Source organism: Salmo salar, chromosome 02 (genome assembly GCF_965601325.2).
Source record: "Salmo salar chromosome 02, fSalSal1, whole genome shotgun sequence".
In the NCBI taxonomy this organism is placed as follows: domain Eukaryota; kingdom Metazoa; phylum Chordata; class Actinopteri; order Salmoniformes; family Salmonidae; genus Salmo; species Salmo salar.
In genome coordinates this window covers 86,026,058-86,047,729 of record NC_138292.1, presented here as the reverse complement: position 1 = coordinate 86,047,729, position 21,672 = coordinate 86,026,058, and the positions used below count along the sequence as shown (strand labels likewise).

At 47.1% G+C, this 21,672-nt stretch overlaps 1 protein-coding gene across 1 annotated transcript; it reads left to right on the top strand.

Annotated features, from left to right (window-relative positions):
* The first annotated feature begins 5,807 nt into the window (after positions 1–5,807).
* Positions 5,808–21,177, top strand: LOC145864241 (uncharacterized). The gene is made up of 4 exons (XM_082969582.1): positions 5,808–6,439; positions 7,117–7,299; positions 17,216–17,455; positions 20,791–21,177. The coding sequence occupies exons 1-4, from the start codon at positions 6,422–6,424 to the stop codon at positions 21,175–21,177; spliced, it is 828 nt and encodes a 275-aa protein (XP_082825708.1). The 5' UTR covers positions 5,808–6,421.
* Positions 21,178–21,672: the final 495 nt, after the last annotated feature.

Below are 21,672 nucleotides of genomic sequence, written 5' to 3'. Positions count from 1 at the left end.
TCCCAGGATGACCAGAGGAGGTTGACGAGTAAGCCCAGTAGATCAATCAGTCATGGACAGCAGACGGAACGTACAGACGCCCAGATGGACACTGAGGGGGAGCGGGCTCTGCACGTGACGCCCGCTCAATGTCCGCGTCCAGCTCCCATACTACCGGTGCCACCAAACACGAGGCTGGGATTATGGGAGTGGGATCCATGGACCGCTCCTCTGTGTCATACAGCCGGGACAGTGCGTCTGCCTTAACGTTCTGGGAACCTGGTCTGTAAGAGAGGGTAAACACAAAACGGGTGAAAAACATGGCCCACCTTGTCTGGCGAGGATTCAGTCTCCTCACCTCCCGGATGTACTCCAGATTGCGGTGGTCAGTCCAGATGAGAAAAGGGTGTTTAGCACCCTCAAGCCAATGTCTCCACACCTTCAAAGCCTTGACGACAGCCAACAACTCCCGGTCCCCCACATCATAGTTTCGCTCCACCGGGCTGAGCTTCTTAGAAAAGAAGGCACAGGGGCGGAGCTTAGATGGCGTACCCGAGCGCAGAGAGAGCACAGCTCCTATCCCAGCCTCAGATGCGTCCACCTCCACTATGAATTGCAAAGACGGATCCGGATGAGCCAACACAGGAACCGAGGTAAACAGAGCCTTCAGTTTCCTAAAAGCCCTGTCCGCCCCAGCCGACCACTGCAAACGCACCGGACCCCCCTTCAGCAATGAGGTAATGGGAGCAGCTACCTGACCAAAACCCCGGATAAACCTCCGGTAGTAATTGGCAAACCCTAAAAATCGCTGCACCTCCTTTACCGTGGTTGGAGTCGGCCAATTATGCACGGCTGCAATGCGGTCACTCTCCATCTCCACTCCTGACGCAGATATGCGATACCCTAAGAAGGAGACGGACTGTTGAAAGAACAGACATTTCTCAGCCTTGACATACAGGTCATGCTCCAACAGGCGACCAAGTACTCTGCGCACCAGGGACATATGCTCAGCGCGTGTAGCAGAGTATATCAGAATGTCATCGATATACACCACTACACCCTGCCCGTGCAGGTCCCTGAAAATCTCGTCTACAAAAGATTGGAAGACTGATGGAGCATTCTTCAACCCGTACGGCATGACGAGGTACTCATAGTGCCCTGAGGTGGTACTAAATGCTGTCTTCCACTCGTCCCCTTCTCGGATACGCACCAGATTATACGCACTCCTGAGATCCAGTTTAGTGAAGAAGCGCGCCCCGTGCATTAACTCAATCGCTGTGGTGATCAGAGGTAGTGGGTAACTGTATCCCACCGTAATTTTATTTAGACCTCGATAATCAATGCAGGGGCGCAGACCTCCATCCTTCTTCTTCACAAAAAAGAAACTCGAGGAGACAGGTGAAATGGAGGACCTAATGTACCCCTGACGCAGGGACTTGGAGATATATGTCTCCATAGCCACCGTCTCCGCTTGCGACAGGGGATACACGTGACTCTTGGGAAGTGCAGATTCTACCATGAGATTTATCACACAATCCCCCTGTCGATGGGGTGGTAATTGAGTCGCCTTCCTTTTACAGAAGGCGAGAGCCAAATCGGCATATTCAGGGGGAATGCGCACGGTGGAGACCTGGTCTGGACTTTCCACCGTAGTAGCACCAACGGAAACCCCTACACACCTACCTGAGCACTCTCGCGACCACCCCGTGAGAGCCATCTGTGGCCAAGAAAAAGTGGGGTTATGACTAGTTAACCAAGGTAGACCCAGCACCACGGGATACGCAGGAGTGTCAATAAGGAAAAGACTTCCTTGTGACCCCCCTGCATCACCATACTCAAAGGAGCTGTGGCCTCCTTGATCAACCCTGACCCTAATGGTCGACTATCTAAGGTGTGAACGGGGAATGGAACATCCACGGGTACAATGGGGATCCTTAAACTACGAGCAAAAGCTTGATCAATTAAAATTCCCAGCAACGCCTGAATCTACTAGCGCCTTATGCTGGGAACGCGGGGAAAAATCAGGAAAAGTGACAGACACAAATATATGGGCAACAGAGGGCTCTGGATAAGAATGGTGCCTACTCACCTGGGGTGGCGCCAGAGCGCCCTGCCTGTTACCTCGATTCCCAGAGGAACCCATCCGGCACTGACCAGCAGTGTGACCTCTGCGGCCACCAATGGTGCACGAGCGGGAACCCCCTCCAGTCTCCCTGTGCACCCTCCCTCCCAGTTCCCTGGGTATAGCAGAGGGGGTGCGGGAGGATGGAACCACCAGACCCCGATCTGGACATCCGCGAGCAGCCAGCAGGTTGTCCAGCCGGATGGACAGATCCACCAGCTGGTCGAAGGTGAGGGTGGTGTCTCTGCAGGCCAGCTCCCGACGGACGTCCTCTCGCAGACTGCAGCGGTATTGGTCAATCAGGGCCCTGTGATACCATCCTGTACCAGCTGCCAGGGTTCTGAATTCCAGGGCGAAATCCTGGACGCTCCTCGTCTCCTGCCTCAGATGGTAGAGGCGCTCACCCACCGCTCTGCCCTCGGGTGGGTGGTCGAAAACTGCCCGAAAACGGCGGGTGAACTCCTCATAATGGTCCAACGCCGCATCTCCTTCTCCACAAACAGCGCTGGCCCATTCCAGGGCTGTCCCGGTGAGGCACAAGACGAGGGCGAAACTCTTCTCACGGTCAGTTGGAACTGGGTGAACCGTGGCCATATAAATTTCTACTTGGAGCAAGAAACCCCGGCAGTTGGCAGCACTCCCGTCGTATCCCTGAGGCAAGGTTAGACTGATGCCACCGGGTTCCGGGTTGGCACGGGGCGCTTCGGAGAGACCCCGGTTGGGCTGGTGGAGGCGCTGGATGAATTCCCTGTCTCTCCCAGCGGTCCAGATTCTGGACAACGCGATCCATGCCGGCGCATAGATGGTGTAGCTTCTCCGCATTCTCCTGGATGCGCTCTTCCACCTCTCTGACCGGGGTATCTTCTCCTGCTGACTTCAATATACGGGTCGGTGATTCTGTCATATTCGTGTATGTAGGTGACAGGGAAGTCAGGCGCAGGAGAAACCAAATTGGTTAATCTGGAGTATTTAATTCAAAAACAAACTCCAAAACCAACGTACAAAATAACATGGGTAACATATACCCGTCACACACCGATACAAAACACACGTAACATAACATCACAAAAACAATCACCGACAAGGGCATGAGGGAAAACAGAGGGTTAAATACACAACATGTAATTCATGGGATTGGAAATAGGTGTGTAGGAAAACAAGACAAGACCAATGGAAAATGAAAAACTGATCAATGATGGCTAGAAGACAGGTGACGTCGACCGCCGAACACCACCCGAGCAAGGAGGGGCATCGAATTCGGCAGAAGTCGTGACATCCGCTCTACTCTGGTCTGTTCTGTTTTGCTTTTTTCTATTTTGGTCTGTTCTACTCTGCTCTGTTCTATTCTGTTCTATTCTATTCTGCTCTGTTCTATTCTGCTCTGTTCTGTTCTATTCTATTCTTCTCTGTTCTGTTCTATTCTGCTCTGTTCTGTTCTATTCTGCTCTGTTCTGTTCTATTCTGCTCTGTTCTGTTCTGTTCTATTCTGCTCTGTTCGGTTCTACTCTTCTCTGTTCTGTTCTATTCTGCTCTGTTCTGTTCTGTTCTATTCTGCTCTGTTCTGTTCTACTCTTCTCTGTTCTGTTCTATTCTGCTCTGTTCTGTTCTATTCTGCTCTGTTCTGTTCTGTTCTATTCTGCTCTGTTCTGTTCTACTCTTCTCTGTTCTGTTCTATTCTGCTCTGTTCTGTTCTGTTCTATTCTGCTCTGTTCTACTCTTCTCTGTTCTGTTCTATTCTGCTCTGTTCTGTTCTGTTCTATTCTGCTCTGTTCGGTTCTACTCTTCTCTGTTCTGTTCTATTCTGCTCTGATCTGTTCTATTCTGCTCTGTTCTGTTCTACTCTTCTCTGTTCTGTTCTATTCTATTCTGCTCTGTTCTGTTCTACTCTCTCTTCTCTGTTCTGTTCTATTCTGCTATGTTCTGTTCTATTCTATTCTGCTCTGTTGTATTCTGTTCTATTTTGCTCTGTTCTGTTCTATTCTGCTCTGCTCTGCTCAGTTCTATTCTGCTCTGCTCTGTTCTACTCTACTCTGCTCTGCTCTTTTCTGTTCTGCTCTGGCAGGAGAGGATATAAGGACAGACTCCTCAGCTGTGATGCAAAACACACACACACACACACACACACACACACACACACACACACACACACACACACACACACACACACACACACACACACACACACACACAGTAAGGGGGCTCCCATCTACCTTCCCCATACTCGTTCAGTTTTGATCTGTTAATTCCGCTTAATTGAGTTGGTAATGCAGTGTTGACGATGTGCGAGGTTTTGCCGGTTAATTGAGTCGGTAATGCAATGCTTTACCATTATCACCCACCGCTTGAAGAAACCCGGGTGCAGCTAACAATGAACAATGTTTGTGTGTGTGTGTGTGTGTGTGTGTGTGTGTGTGTGTGTGTGTGTGCGTGCGTGCGTATCCACATGTATAGTCAATAACAGCTCAGCCGTGCGTAATTGAAAGATCGGTGTTATGATCGTTGGGCACGCGGCAGGCAGATGATTTGACTGATAGTGAAAAGCTTATCGGTGGCGCGACATGCAACTACGGCACAGTGAACGGAGGGAGACAGAGCAGCGCCAGAATAAACTACTTGTTTCACAGCGAGAAGGCTCCGAGAAACCTCCCCCTGAGCCGCCGGTTTATTGGTGGTCATGTAGCCTTCCGTCTACATCCCAAACCCCCACAACACACAGGAAAGGACATCGTCATTAATATTGTCTCTCACATGCTGTTGTTTGTTTTTGGTCAAATCATATCTGCTCCTTTTTATTAGAGAGAGAGAAAGAGATTGAGGTAGAGAGAGAGAGAGGGAGGGAGAGAGAGAAAGAGAAATAGAGAGAGGGAGGGAGAGGGATGGAAATACAGTGAGGGAGAGAGGGAGGGAGAGAGGGAGAGGGAAAGAGAGTGTTGGAGAGAGGGAGGGAGGGAGTGAGTGAGAGGGAGGGAAAGAGAGCGAGGGAGAGGGAGTGAAAGAGAGTGAGGAAGAGAGAGGGAGGGGAAAGGGGGTGAGGGAGAGACGGAGGGAGAGAGGGAGGGAAAGAGAGTGAAGAGGGAGAGTGAGGAAGAGAGGGAGGGAAAGAGAGGAGTGAGTGAGTGAGTGAGTGAGTGAGTGAGTGAGTGAGTGAGTGAGTGAGTGAGTGAGGGAGGGAGGGAAAGAGAGTGAGGGAGGGAGGAAAGAGAGTGAGGGAGGGAAAGGGAGAGAGGGAGAGACGGAGGGAGAGAGAGGGAGGGAGAGAGAGTGAGTGAGTGAGTGAGTGAGGGAGGGAGGGAGGGAGGGAGGGAGGGAGGGAGGGAGGGAGGGAGGGAGGGAGGGAGGGAGGGAGGGAAGGAAGGAAGGAGGGAGGGAGGGAGGGAGGGAAGGAAGGAAGGAAGGAGAGAAACAGCTAAGTGCCTGTGATGTAGATGAATTGTAAGCTGAAGTTGGTTTTGAGGCGTGAAGAATTGCAAACCCGACCGCGTCATCAGATAGCTGTTGGCCGATATTCAATATGATATAACGGACCACACTAATAAAGAAATGACTCCCTTCCTTCTACCCCTCCCCCCCCCCCCCTCTCTCGCTCTCTTCCATTCAAGAACACATATGTTTCTGTTAAATTAAGGAGACTGATTTCTATAAACTACCTTGCGCAGCTCAGCGGAGCGTAGGCGGTTATCTCGAGCTGGGTAGAGAGCTGTGCTTTCTCACCGACCTGAAAAACCAACCGACGTGCCCACTCCAACTGAGATTTCTTCAAATCCTTTTTTTTTTTTAGGTGACTATGATGTTGGATTATATTAAACTATAACTAGCCATTGACACATATATAAGTTGACCGCATTGCTCACTTGTTTTTTTTGTTGTTGGTGAGTTTGGGAGTGATATATATGTGTGTGTGAATGTGAGTGTGTGCAACCTATGTGACGGAATCCCCGTCCAGTCTTTAAGGAGCGGAGAGAGAGATGGGGGAGGTGCGTGGACCTGTCCTCTCTCACTGCGGAACCCCGCGCGTTGAGCTGCCTGCCTGGAGATTCCAACCTTCTTTTTGGATTCAAATTATTTTTTAAACCCAACGATAGTTAACGAATTTTAATTGTTTTATTTTTATTTTCTGTCAAACTGTCTGGTGTGGTAATCGGGAAGACTTACCGTGAGGAATTGACCGTTTATCCGGGGAAGAAAAACAGGTGGATTAAGCGTTATTTTGGGGGGCTTGATATCAACGGATGTGTTTGTGGATATGAGACGTTGTGGCTCCCTGGGCGCTCAGATGGAGTAGAAGGTTGCGATGTCCTCTCCAACTCGGCTTCTGGAGCGATGTGGCACAGAAATGAGGTGAGTAATAAGCTAGCTAGCTAACTAACGTTAACGATAAAACAGTCGTTTTTTTTTTTTTTTTTTACATTCATGCGACACAACTGGACTACGCGCTGACAGAATGGTATGGTTTTAAAACCCACTTGTTCACTGCTAAAGTAGGCTAGAGCGGTGCTCCAAATCTCTCTCCCCCTTCCTTCCCCTCGGCCCCTCAGCAGCCCCTCGCTGTAGGCTAGGCAGTACCCTAGGCTCTCTCTCTCTGCCCACCAACCTGCGGAATGCCCTACATACCAACATGACAACCAGGCAGAACCCAGAAAACGGAGACGTCGTGAGAGGAATATTTAGTAGAGTTACCAGTGTCCCCGGGTCTACCTCCAACACCAATCAGGCAGTAAACTACATTAAAACACCTGGATTACAGATGTCTGTTTATTTGACCTCCTTGTGTGAGAAGGAAGGGGATTCGTGTTTTAGTCGTGTGAAAGGGAAACACAGTCAGTTAGGAACCCAGTCAGCCCTCCTACCTTCGACGCATTTTGCGTCCTCTGTTTGGAAACGGAGTCATTCAATCTGGAGAAAACTGGGTAGCCTTGTTTTGCGTCTGTCTTGGTAACATAACAACACGGAATTTCATACAAACACCACGGTGTAATTGACACTGTATAATGTCGTTATTCTTTTTTTATCGGCAGACCAAGTTTGAACACTTTACTTGTTGGTTTGCTGACGCCGTGAGCACCGGAGCTTCGCGTGGGGGCGGGCGGCTGCGGGGCCGTGTATCTATCGTTAAAGATGACTGGGAGACCAAAGGGACATGCAGCCAGACCTCAGCCACACCAACTCTACCGCCACAGCTCCGCATGGTGACACTGAAGGTATGTCCGCCCTTCCGCCTGCCTGCTGCGGCCCTAAAATACAGGAGAGGGATGAGGACTGGATAGTGTGTGAGAGTGAGATAGTGTGTATGCGTGCGCGCAAGCGAGAGGAGAGGGCGGTATGTACGTGGCTCTGACTGTGTCCACCGCTAAGCGGAGCTGTTGTATAAACACTGTGTGTGTGTCAGCAGAGAGAGTTAGTGACGCTGCTGGCTGGCTGATGAGACAAATCATCATGAATTCACATCTAAAAATCCCAGCTTTCAGCTTTAGCGCAACCAAGTCACGTTGTAGAAACACATTCCTCCTCCCCTCATCACCTCTCCTTCCTCCTCTCTTTTCCTCTCTTTTCCTCTCTTTTCCTCTCCTCGCCTCTCCTCTCTTTTCCTCTCCTCTCCTCTCCTTTCTTCTCTTTTCTTCTCCTCTCTTTTCTTCTCCTCTCCTCTCTTTTCTTCTCTCCTCTCTTTTCTTCTCCTGTCTTTCCTTCTCTCTTTCCTCCTCTCTTCTTCTCTCTCTTTCTTCTCCTCTCCTCTCTTTTCTTCTCTCCTCTCTTTTCTTCTCCTGTCTTTCCTTCTCTCTTTTCCTCTCCTCTCTTTTCCTCTCCTCTCTTTTCTTCTCCTCTCTTTTCTTCTCCTCTCTTTCTTCTCCTCTCTTTCTTCTCCTCTCCTCTCCTCTCCTCTCCTCTCCTCTCCTCTCCTCTCCTCTCCTCTCCTCTCCTCTCCTCTCCTCTCCTCTCCTCTCTCATTGTATGTGTATGTATGTGTAAGAGACAGAACATGGGGGGCATCCTGAGAGGTTAAACTCTACAACACACACTGTATTGTATGGTGTGTACAGTGCTTGACTTGAACTGAAATAGCTGCGGGTGATGTTTATATTTAGGTGCAGGAACTCCACAATATGTTTGAGCTAATATTTTGTAAGAGGTGTAGGAAGTCAAGCAGTAGAAACGTTGAGATGCCGGTATTCAGTGCAGGTGAGATCCTGCCTAAGTCAAGCACTACGCTTGTATGTAACAGCTGTATCCTATCAGCCATGACAGGAGGTTAGAGGTTAGACCAGAGGTTAGACCAGAGGTTAGAGGTTAGACCAGAGGTTAGACCAGAGGTTAGAGTTTAGACCAGAGGTTAGAGTTTAGACCAGAGGTTAGAGGTTAGACCAGAGGTTAGATGTTAGACCAGAGGTTAGACCAGAGGTTAGAGGTTAGACCAGAGGTTAGAGGTTAGACCAGAGGTTAGAGGTTAGACCAGAGGTTAGACCAGAGGTTAGACCAGAGGTTAGACCAGAGATGAGATGTTAGGCCAGAGGTTAGGCCAGAGGTTTGACCAGAGGTTTGACCAGAGGTTTGACTAGAGGTTAGACCAGAGATTAGAGGTTAGACTAGAGATTAGAGATTAGAGCAGAGATTAGACCAGAGGTTAGAGGTTAGACTAGAGTTTACAGGTTAGAGCAGAGGTCAGACCAGAGGTTAGAAGTTTGACCAGAGTTTAGAGGTTAGAGCAGAGATTAGACCAGAGGTTAGAGGTTAGACCAGAGGTTAGACCAGAGGTTAGACCAGAGGTTAGACCAGAGGTTAGACCACAGGTTAGAGGTTAGACCAGATATTAGACAAGAGGTCAGAGGTTAGACCAGAGGTTAGACCAGAGGTTAGACCAGAGGTTAGACCAGAGGTTAGACCAGAGGTTAGACAGGGAATTAGTAGCTGGTTGAAATAGAACCTTTTACATCAGGGGTAGAAAATAGATTTAGCCGTGGGGAGATTTTACATCAGGGTAGGAATCTAGATTCAGCCGTGGGCAGATTTTACATCAGGGGTAGAAAAATAGATTCAGCTGTATGCAGATTTTACATCAGGGTAGGAATCTAGATTCAGCCGTGGGCAGATTTTACATCAGGGTAGGACTCTAGATTCAGCCGTGGGCAGATTTTACATCAGGGGTAGAAAAATAGATTCAGCTGTATGCAGATTTTACATCAGGGTAGGAATCTAGATTCAGCCGTGGGCAGATTTTACATCAGGGTAGGAATCTAGATTCAGCCGTGGGCAGATTTTACATCAGGGTAGGAATCTAGATTCAGCCGTGGGCAGATTTTACATCAGGGTAGGAATCTAGATTCAGCCGTGGGCAGATTTTACATCAGGGTAGGAATCTAGATTCAGCCGTGGGCAGATTTTACATCAGGGGTAGAAAAATAGATTCAGCTGTATGCAGATTTTACATCAGGGTAGGAATCTAGATTCAGCCGTGGGCAGATTTTACATCAGGGTAGGAATCTAGATTCAGCCGTGGGCAGATTTTACATCAGGGTAGGAATCTAGATTCAGCCGTGGGCAGATTTTACATCAGGGTAGGAATCTAGATTCAGCCGTGGGCAGATTTTACATCAGGGTAGGAATCTAGATTTAGCCGTGGGCAGATTTTACATCAGGGTAGGAATCTAGATTCAGCCGTGGGCAGATTTTACATCAGGGTAGGAATCTAGATTCAGCCGTGGGCAGATTTTACATCAGGGTAGCAATCTAGATTTAGCCGTGGGCAGATTTTACATCAGGGTAGGAATCTAGATTCAGCCGTGGGCAGATTTTACATCAGGGTAGGAATCTAGATTCAGCCGTGGGCAGATTTTTTGTCAGAGCGGATAGTCAGGGGGACGGAACTTAATTATAATAATTTGTACACAGCAAATTGATGCCCAGAAAGAGGTTATATTTCAAAATAACAATAATTTCATCCCTTGATGACATTGAGACACCATCACATCACAGGTTTTTATGCCTGGGAATACTTTACGTTGTTTTTAAAGTATTTTATGACCCCGAACTAAAATCCCGTGTTGCTGACCCCTGTCTTACACGTTGGTTTAAACAGCTGGTCCATTCTCACTGCTCACGTCCTGTGTTGGTAGCTGTGTGTGTGTGTGTGTGTGTGTGTGTGTGTGTGTAGATATGTGTGTGTGTGTGTGTGTGTGTGTGTGTGTGTGTGTGTGTGTGTGTGTGTGTGTGTGTGTGTGTAGATATGTGTATAGCTGTGTGTGTGTAGCTACACACATATCTACACACACACACACACACACACACACACACACACACACACACACACACACACACACACACACACACACACACACACACACACACACACACACACACACAACCCCAAAGTGGCAGAAGTGACTGTTTTGTAGCTTACTGAAGTATTTATGTGGAAAAAGCCACTAGGCTCTTTAACTAGCGGCTGCTCTGCTCTGCTTGGTGGTGGGGGGGGGGGGGGGGGGGGGGGGGGCTGACTGACTGGAGAACAGACTTGGTGTTTTCAGGAATAAAACACACACACACACACACACACACACACACACACACACACAGAGGTATCATCATGCCCATTGAAACTAAACTGAGGAGCCACATTAATAATCTTAGTGAAATATACAAGACACACAGAACATCATAAAGATATTGAATTAGCCGTCAGTTCCCTCTCATCACACTGAGCCGGTGGTTCCTGTCTTCAGTGGTCCAATGCCAAGGGAAGTTGTGGTTCATGTCTTCAGTGGTCCAATGCCAAGGGAAGATGTGTTTCCTGTCTTCAGTGGTCCAATGCCAAGGGAAGTTGTGGTTCATGTCTTCAGTGGTCCAATGCCGAGGGAAGATGTGTTTCCTGTCTTCAGTGGTCCAATGCCAAGGGAAGTTGTGGTTCATGTCTTCAGTGGTCCAATGCCAAGGGAAGATGTGTTTCCTGTCTTCAGTGGTCCAATGCCAAGGAAGTTGTGTTTCATGTCTTCAGTCGTCCAATGCCAAGGGAAGATGTGTTTCATGTCTTCAGTGGTCCAATGCCAAGGGAAGATGTGTTTCCTGTCTTCAGTGGTCCAATGCCAAGGAAGATGTGTTTCCTGTCTTCAGTGGTCCAATGCCAAGGAAGATGTGTTTCATGTCTTCAGTGGTCCAATGCCAAGGGAAGATGTGGTTGTTAGTATTATTGGTTCCTGTGTTCAATGTTAGCTCTCTGTGTACATCCAAGGGCCAGCCGTGCTGCCCTGTTCTGAGCCAATTGTAATGTTCCTAGGTCCCTCTTTGTGGCACCTGACCACACGACTGAACAGTATTCCAGGTGGGACAAAACTAGGGCCTGTAGGACCTGCCTTGCTGTTAAGATGGCAGAGAAGCACTTTATTATGGACAGACTTCTCCCCATCTTAGCTACTGTTGTATCAATATGTTTTGACCGTGACAGTTTACAATCCAGGTTTACTCCAAGCAGTTTAGTCACCTCAACTTGCTCAATTTCTACATTATTCATTACAAGATTTAGTTGAGGTTTAGGCTATTATCCTCAGTAATGTTCTGTCCAAGTTGTCAGACCCCTGTGGCTTGACATTGTTGATACACCCCAATAATTTTTTTAAACTATTCCACACTCACTTTTACAGAATTCAAAATTACAATGCTTTTCTTTCATAATTTGGTCAGATATACTTGGATGTGTAGTGTCAGCATTTGTTGCTGGCATGTTATGCCTAAGTTTGATAATCTTGCCAATTAAAAAAACATTAAAGTAATTGGCAATATCAGTGGGTTTTGTGATGAATGAGCCATCTGATTCAATGAATGATGAAGCTGAATTTGCCTTTTTTGGCCAAAACTTCATTTAAGGTGCTCCAAAGCTTTTTAATATCATTCTTTATATCATTTATCTTTGTTTCATAGTCACATGATTTCTCAATTTGCACTACCTTTTCCAATCGGTTGTGCAGCCAGACCTGTTTGCCATTCCTGTTGCCTCATCTTTCTCAACCATAAAAATGTTTAAATTCCTCATCAATCCAAGGGGATTTGAACAGTTTCTACAGTCATTTTCTTAATGGGTGCATGCTCATTAGTAACTGGAATAAGCAATTTCATAAATGTGTCAAGTGCAGCATCTGGTTGCTCCTCATTAAACACCACAGACCAGCAAATATTCTTTACATCAGCAACATATGAATTACTACAAAACTTAATGTATGACCTCTTAAACACTATATTAGGCCAAGTCTTTGGAACTTTGGTGTTCCTAGATATGGCTACTATGTTGTGATCACTACATCCAATGGATTTGGATACTGCTTTCAAGCACATTTCTGCAGAATTAGTAAAGATGTGATCAATACATGTTGATGATTTAATTCCTGTGCTGTTTGTAACAACGCTGGTCTGTTGTCTGATAACCTGAACCGGCTTGCAGTTACTAGTTATAGTTTGAAGCTTTTTCTTGAGTGGGCAGCTTGTTGAAAGCCAGTCAATATTTAAATCACCCAGAAAATATACTTCTCTGTTGATATCACATACATTATCAAGCATTTCACACATATTATCCAGATATTGACTGTTAACACTTGGTCTATAGCAGCTTCCCACCAGAATGGGCTTTAGGTGAGGCAGATGAACCTGTAGCCATATTACTTCAACAGTATTTAACATGAGGTCATCTCTAAGCTTTACAGAAATGTGGTTCTGAATATAGACCGTGACACCGCCCCCCATTGGCATTTCTGTCTTTTCGGTAGATGTTATAACCATGTATTGACACCACTGTATCGTCAAAGGTATTATCTGTGTGAGTTTCAGAGATAGTCATAATATGAATGTTATCTGTTACTAGCAAGTTATTGATTTCATGAACCTTGTTTTTTAAGCTACACATGTTAACGTGGGCTATTTTTTAGCACTTTTCTGGGATGCTTGCTTGTTTTCATTGCTTTACTGGGAAGCTTAACAGAAGTAGACATGCTCATGTTATTTATGTTAGTGCCGGGTGAGCTGCACACAGTGGACTTCCTACTCGAGTACACGACCTCAGTGCTAACAGTATAATGCTGGTTCATAGGCACATGATTACTGCATACAATAGCTGTAGGATCAGTAGAGGCATTCAGGGCAGTTAGAGTGACATAAATTAGGTTACTTACATTGTGCCTTCCAATGCCCCTGGGATAATGTAAATTTTGCTGAAGCATTATGACAAGTCAGCGACACAATGGTAGGGATTAACTGAGCTGGGCTTGGGTCATTGATAAGTCATTGTCTCAACGCAGCCTTATAATGGGCTTGGGTCATTGATAAGTCATTGTCTCAACGCCTCCTTATAATGGGCTTGGGTCATTGATAAGTCATTGTCTCAACGCAGCCTTATAATGGGCTTGGGTCATTGATAAGTCATTGTCTCAACGCAGCCTTATAATGGGCATGAAACTGGGTGGAATACGCTCCAAATGTTGTTGTGGTTCGACAAGAACACTTCCATTTTGCCAAGGCGGAGATGAGTGTCTGAGATAGAGGCACGAGCGGACAGCAGTGGACTCATCAATTCAGGCTTCAAGTCGTAGGCCTAATGACAATGGCAGAATGTAATTAAAATACAGCTATGTGTTTTATAACAGCTGTCCCCTACCATTCTGTATCTCATCTGGCCATGATTTGGAGTCCCATAGGGCGTCGCCTGGGTTCGGCCTGTGTAGGCCGTCGTAAATAACAATTAATTCTTGAACTGACTTGCCTAGTTTAAATAAAGATTTAAATCGAAAAATTTAAAAAGTTAAACATTGAAATGTATCACGTTGAGGGTGCACAGTGCTCTGTCTGGATACTGGAATTATTTTTGTGACGAACGTCTGCGGGTATCCTACAGGAAGTGATTGTTGGAACATCAGATGAAAACTTCATGAATGGTTTGTGTTTATGCTACATTGTAAAAGGTCATACATGTTAAAAGTGAGATGACAGATCTCTGCTAGACAACACAGACATCAGATATCATTCTACATGTCAGTCTATGATTACACCCCCTAGGCTATAAAAAACAACTAACTCTATGGGTAGTGACTGTAGTAGGGAATCATGCCTTTTAGCAATGAAGCTAACACTATGATTAGTTAGCGTAGCGGTGGCTAATAGCGTTGCATGGGAAGTGAGTGTAAACGGGGCCCCATCGGCTAGTGCTGACGCTAATGCTATGAGAAGTGACTACGAGCGGTAGCTAATGTCTGTTAGCGTAGCGGTGGCTAATAGCGTAGCATGGGAAGTGAGTTTAAACGGGGGCCCATCGGCTTGCGCTGACGCTAACGCTATGAGAAGTGACTACGAGCGGTTGCTAATGTCTGTTAGTGTAGCGCTGATGCTATTAACTCCACTGGAAGTGTGTGTGAACGGGGCCCATCGGCTAGCGCTGACGCTAATGCTCTGTGACGCAAGCGGAGTGGCAGATCATTTAACGACGTATGCTAAGTGACTCTGCTGCTGGAGGCTGCCAGGGGCGTGGTCAGAGGCAGTAGGGCAGTAAAAACTAAGGAGAGGAGGAGGAGAGGAACAGGGGAGGGATAAACAGAAAGAGCAGAGTGCCGGCTGGCTAACTAATGTCCTAATTAGACAGGGTGTGAAGAGAGGAGACAATTAGGCCGAGAGAGAGGGAGAGAGAGAGAGGGAGAGGGGGAAAGAGAGAGAGAGAGAGAGGGAGAGAGGGAGAGGGGGAGAGGGAGAGGGGGAAAGAGAGAGAGAGAGGGAGAGAGGGAGAGAGAGAGGGAGAGGGGGAGAGGGAGAGAGAAAGAGAGAGAGAGAGAGAGAGAGAGAGAGGAGAGCGAAGGAGTAAATTCAGACAGATGGAGCGAGAGGGATGGAGAGAAAGAGAGAGAGAACATTTATTCACAGTGAACATCTAATGGTCCAATGAGCTGGAGGCATCTCCCACCAAATTGCTTCCACCAATGGCTTCCTTTAGTCCCGCTAACTAACACGAGAGAGGAGGAGAGGCTATGGCCCTAACAGCCTTGACACACACACACACACACACACACACACACACACACACACACACACAGCCCTAATACCCAACCAGACGCCCCGGGGACAAATACGACTCGAAACGACGTGTCACACGGCCCCAGATATTCATTGGTCTGATCGCTTTATGGAAAAACATCATTTTAAATTCCATGATGAAAATATTATATAAACTAATTGATAAAATATGATGTGAATAAACTGTTACAATATGATATCAGTCTAACAGCCAAACAGTTGTGATGGTTTATAAATAATCATTAATAACCAGGCAGTTAATTGATGGACAGATTCAATTATTATACAATTATTCTGTTCAGCTGGTTGATTTAATTAAGAGTCAGTGATTAAGATTCGGTCCACCTCCCACTCTGTTCCCAGAGCAGTTACTATACAACTAGTATAACAGCTGTCTCTAAACCAGTAAACTATAGAAGGATGGGACAGGGTCAGGGTTCTAGACAATATGTTGATAGATGGTGGAGAGAAAGGTTTAGAGGGATACAGTCTACTGTAGAGGGAGTCAGACAGACAGGGGAGAGAAAGGTTTAGAGGGATACAGTCTACTGGGTTACTGTAGAGGGAGTCAGACAGACAGGGAGAGAAAGGTTTAGAGGGATACAGTCTACTGGGTTACTGTAGAGGGAGTCAGACAGACAGGGAGAGAAAGGTTTAGAGGGATACAGTCTACTGGGTTACTGTAGAGGGAGTCAGACAGACAGGGAGAGAAAGGTTTAGAGGGATACAGTCTACTGGGTTACTGTAGAGGGAGTCAGACAGACAGGGAGAGAAAGGTTTAGAGGGATACAGTCTACTGGGTTACTGTAGAGGGAGTCAGACAGACAGGGAGAGAAAGGTTTAGAGGGATACAGTCTACTGGGTTACTGTAGAGGGAGTCAGACAGACAGGGAGAGAAAGGTTTAGAGGGATACAGTCTACTGGGTTACTGTAGAGGGAGTCAGACAGACAGGGAGAGAAAGGTTTAGAGGGATACAGTCTACTGGGTTACTGTAGAGGGAGTCAGACAGACAGGGGAGAGAAAGGTTTAGAGGGATACAGTCTACTGGGTTACTGTAGAGGGAGTCAGACAGACAGGGAGAGAAAGGTTTAGAGGGATACAGTCTACTGGGTTACTGTAGAGGGAGTCAGACAGACAGGGAGGGAGTCAGACAGACAGGGAGAGAAAGGTTTAGAGGGATACAGTCTACTGGGTTACTGTAGAGGGAGTCAGACAGACAGGGGAGAGGAGAGGGACGCCGGGTTCTGAGAGGGAGTCAGCAGCGGGGGGGTGGGGCGTCACTGGGTTACTGTAGAGGGAGTCAGACAGACAGGGAGAGAAAGGTTTAGAGGGATACAGTCTACTGGGTTACTGTAGAGGGAGTCAGACAGACAGGGGAGAGAAAGGTTTAGAGGGATACAGTCTACTGGGTTACTGTAGAGGGAGTCAGACAGACAGGGGAGAGAAAGGTAGAGTGGGAGCATGAGAGAGAGAGAGCATGGAGCCAGGCTCCATCAATCAATGACCTACCTACCTCACAGAGCCAGGCTCCATCAATCAAATACCTAACTCACAGAGCTAGGCTCCATCAATCAAATACCTAACTCACAGAGCCAGGCTCAATCAATCAATGACCTACCTACCTCACAGAGCCAGGCTCCATCAATGAAATACCTAATTCACAGAGCTAGGCTCCATCAATCAAATACCTAACTCACAGAGCCAGGCTCCATCAATCAAATACCTAACTCACTGAGCCAGCCTTCATCAATCAATTACTTATCTACCACCTCCAATCACCAAGCTACTATTGATTAGGAGGGGTGACCTATCGCATGCCACATACTCGTGTCTGTGTGTGTGTGTTCGTGGTGTGTGTGTGTGTGTGTGTGTGTGTGTGTGTGTGTGTGTGTGTGTGTGTGTGTGTGTGTGTGTGTGTGTGTGTGTGTGTGTGTGTGTGTGTGGGGGACGGCCAGTCAGTGGGAGTGAGTTGTTGCTCTGTCCAAGGTCACCGCTGACTGGAATCTGAAATCTGATCAGTAACTGTGTGTTTTACAGGGTTCCAGTGGAATCTGAAATCTGATCAGTAACTGTGTGTTCTACAGGGTTCCAGTATGGGCCGTTTGGGCTGGGTCCTCCTCACCCTCCCAGCCCTGCTTTCCCAGATCAGTGTACCAGCAGCGGCCCAGAAGCCACCTGGGCTAAGTGTGGGGGTGATCTTGGGTCAGACGCGGCCAATCAGTGACCAGGATATAATCCCGGTGAGGCGGAACGACGACCCTGTGGAGCTGACTGTCACCATCCTGAGAATCAACCAGACAGACCCCAAGACTGTCATCACACAGGTAGGTAGGGGAGGGGGTTCTGTAGGTTACAAACCAGAATGTTGGGTAGGTGGACTTGCATGTGGGATAATGTCACGCCCTGACCTTAGATTGCCGTTTATTTTCCCTTTTTTGGGGTTAGGTCAGGGTGTGATGTGGGGTGGGCATTCTATGCCAGTCTATGTTTTGTATTTCTTTGTGTTGAGCCGAGTATGGTTCCTAATCAGAGGCAGCTGTCTATCGTTGTCTCTGATTAGGAATCATACTTAGGCAGCCCTTTTCCCTCCTTCTGTTGTGGGATCTTGTTTTTGCACAGCTCTGTAAAGCCTGCAGAACGTGATGTTCGTTGTCCGTTATTTGTTGTTTTGCTTTAGTGTTCTGAGTTTAAATACATATTTATCATGAGCACTCAACACGCTGCACCTTGGTCTACTCCTTTTGACGATCGTCACAGAAGATCCCACCTCAATATGACCAAGCAGCGTGGGCTGGACCAGTGGACTTTTTAGGAGATTAGGAGGAATATATCATGGACTTTGGAAGAAATAGTGGCAGGAGAAAAGAGCCTGCCAGGGAAGCAGGCGAAAGCAGCGAAGGAGGGACAGCTACGAAGTCGGGAAGGAAGGCTACAGAAACCCCAATAAAAAATATTTTGGGGGGGCACATGGAGCAGTCGGCGGAGCCGAGGAGTGAACCAGAGCCAATCCGTGACAAAAGGGAGAATTTGGAGAAGAGAGAAATAGGAGAGTTGTTGAGTTGGTTGAGGATGCACAAGTTTTTCCCAAAGGAACGTGTCGTCAGTTTGGTGCCACCTGAGTCAGCTCCCCGTACACGTCCTAGAAGTGTGTGGAAGTTCCGGAACAATTGATACCGGCTATACACACCAGGTCTCCAGTACGTCTCAACAGCCCGGTACGTCCTGTGCCTACTCCTCGCATTCGCCCTGAAATGCGTGTCACCAGTCTGGTGCCACCTGTCCCGGCTCCACGCACTAGGCCTTCAGTGCGCATGCCCAGTCCAGAGCTTCCGGCGACAGTTCCCAGTCCAGAGCTTCCGGCGACAGTTCCCAGTCCAGTGCTTCCGGCGACAGTTCCCAGTCCAGTGCTTCCGGCGGCAGTTCCCAGTCCAGAGCTTCCGGCGACAGTTCCCAGTCCAGAGCTTCCGGCGACAGTTCCCAGTCCAGAGCTTCCGGCGACAGTTCCCAGTCCAGAGCTTCCGGCGACAGTTTACAGTCCGGAACCTCCTGTGACGGCCTGCAGTCCGGAACCTCCTGAGACGGTCTACAGTCCGGAACCTCCTGAGACGGCCTACAGTCCGGAACCTCCAGCGACGGCCTCCAGTCCGAAACCTCCAGCGACGGCCTCTAGTCCGGAACCTCCAGTGGTGGTCTGCAGTCCAGAGTCTTCAGCGGAGGTCTGCAGTCCAGAGTCTTCAGCAGCGGTCTGCAGTCCAGAGTCTTCAGCGGCGGTCTGCAGTCCAGAGTCTTCAGCGGCGGTCTGCAGTCCAGAACCTCCAGTGGGGGTTTCCAGTTCTGAGCCTCCGGTGATGATCCACGGTCTGGTTCCTCCGGAGACACAAGAACGGAGGGATCAGCGGGCGGAGTGTGGGCTACGCCCCAAACCAGAGCCGCCGCCAAGAGTAGATGCCCACCCGGGCCCTTCCCTATAGGCTCAGGTTTGCGGGGGGGCGTACTATCACGCCCTGACCTTAGATTGCTGTTTATTTTCCCTTTTTTTGGGGTTAGGTCAGGGTGTGATGTGGGGTGGGCAAGCCTGCAGAATGTGACGATCGTTTTCCGTTATTTGTTGTTTTGCTTTAGTGTTCTGAGTTTAAATAAATATTTATCATGAGCACTCAACACGCTGCACCTTGGTCTACTCCTTTTGACGACCGTCACAGATAACTTTAATTACCTGTGTATAACACCTACCCGCGTACAACACCTACCCGCATGTACACCTACCTGTGTGTATAACACCTACGTGTGTATAACACCTACCTGTATATATACCTACCTGTGTGTATAATACCTACCCATATATAACACCTACCCGTATATAACACCTACCTGTATATAACATCTACCTGTGTGTATAACACCTACCCGCGTACAACACCTACCCGCATGTACACCTACCTGTGTGTATAACACCTACGTGTGTATAACACCTACCTGTATATAACACCTACCTGTGTGTATAATACCTACCCGTATATAACACCTACCCGTATATAACACCTACCCGTATATAACACCTACCTGTATATAGCATCTACCTGTGTGTATAACACCTACCTGTGTTTATAACAACTACCTGTATATAACATCCTACATGTGTTTATAAACCTACCTGTATAAAAACCTACCTGTGTATATAACACCTACCCGTGTATAACACATACCTGTGTGTATAACACCTACCTGTGTTTATAACAACTACCTGTATATAACATCCTACATGTATTTATAAACCTACCTGTATGAAAACCTACCTGTGTATATAACACCTACCCGTGTATAACACATACCTGTGTGTATAACACCTACCCGTGTATAACACATACCTGTGTGTATAACACCTACCTGTGTTTAACACCTACCTGTGTATAACACCTACCTGTGTAAATAACACATACCTGTGTTTATTACACCTACCTGTAAAAAGACCTACCTGTGTGTATAATACTTACCTGTGTATATAACACATACGTATGTGTATAACACCTACCTGTGTATAACACCTACCTGTATAACATCTACCTGTGTATAACTCCTACCTGTGTATAAAACATACCTGTGTGTGTATAATACCTACCTGTGTGTATAATACCTACCCGTGTATAACACATACGTATGTGTATAATACCTACCTGTGTATAATACCCACCTGTGTATAACACCTACCTGTGTATAACACCTACCTGTATATAACATCTACCTGTGTATATAACACCTACCTGTGTACAACACATACCTGTGTGTGTATAACACCTACCTGTGTGTATAATACCTACCCGTGTATATAATACCTACCCGTGTATAACACCTACCTGTGTATAACACCTACCTGTGTATAACACCTACCTGTGTATTACACCTACCTGTGTATAACACCTACCTGTTTGTTTCAGCTACCTGTATAAAAACCTTCCTGTGTGTATAACATCTACCTGTGTATATAACACCTACCCGTGTATATAACACCTACCCGTGTTTAACACCTACCTGTGTGTATAACACCTACCTACATATAACACCTACCTGTGTCTATGACACCTACCTTTGTCTATAACACCTACCTTTGTCTATAACACCTACCTGTGTATATAACACCTACCTGTGTGTTTGATAACAGGTGTGTGAGCTGCTCCAGAAGAAGCCTCTCCATGGTCTTGTCTTCGCTGACGGGTCGGACCAGGAAGCTATCTCTCAGATCCTGGACTTCCTGTCCTCTCAAACATCACTTCCTGTCCTGGGGGTGTACGGGGGATCCTCCATGATCATGGCAGATAAGGTCAGAACACAGAGTTCTACTTCCTCCTCATTACACTGGCTTCCTTTCTTCTCTGTTCTCTCTCTTCTCTACCTCTCTTTCCTCAGAGTTCTACTTCCTCCTCATTATACTGGCTTTCTGTCTTCTCTGTTCTCTCTCTACTCTACCTCTCTTTCAGTTTCTGCTCTTCATTTCTCTGTGTTCTTCACTCTCCACCGATTTGAAACAGTTTGTAATGTAACAGGGTGAACTTTGCTCTTTTTTACCAGGTAGACATTTTTTTGTGTGTTTTCCTGTGTGGTTTACAAATGATTATTGCTTACAGTATACTACTTACTACTTAGAGCAAGTTGTAAGGTTAGTTATCTGAAGTAAGATGGTGAGAGTTAAACCTAGTTAAGTTACCACCATTTTATGTATTCAGTGGTTATCTAGATCATATAGGTGTCTTTCTCTCTCCGTTTGTGCTCCTCACTAGACACTGTAGTGAAGTAGTCGGAGAGGGTGAAAGAAAAACGGTGGAAGTAGCCTAGCTATAATGCTAATGGTAGCTCACAGTAAAATGGTGGAAGTAGCCTAGCTATAATGCTAATGGTAGCTCACAGTAAAATGGTGGAAGTAGCCTAGCTATAATGCTAATGGTAGCTCATAGGAAAATGGTGGAAGTAGCCTAGCTATAATGCTAATGGTAACTCAAATTAAAATGGTGGAAGTAGCCTAGCTATAATGGTAATGGTAGCTCAA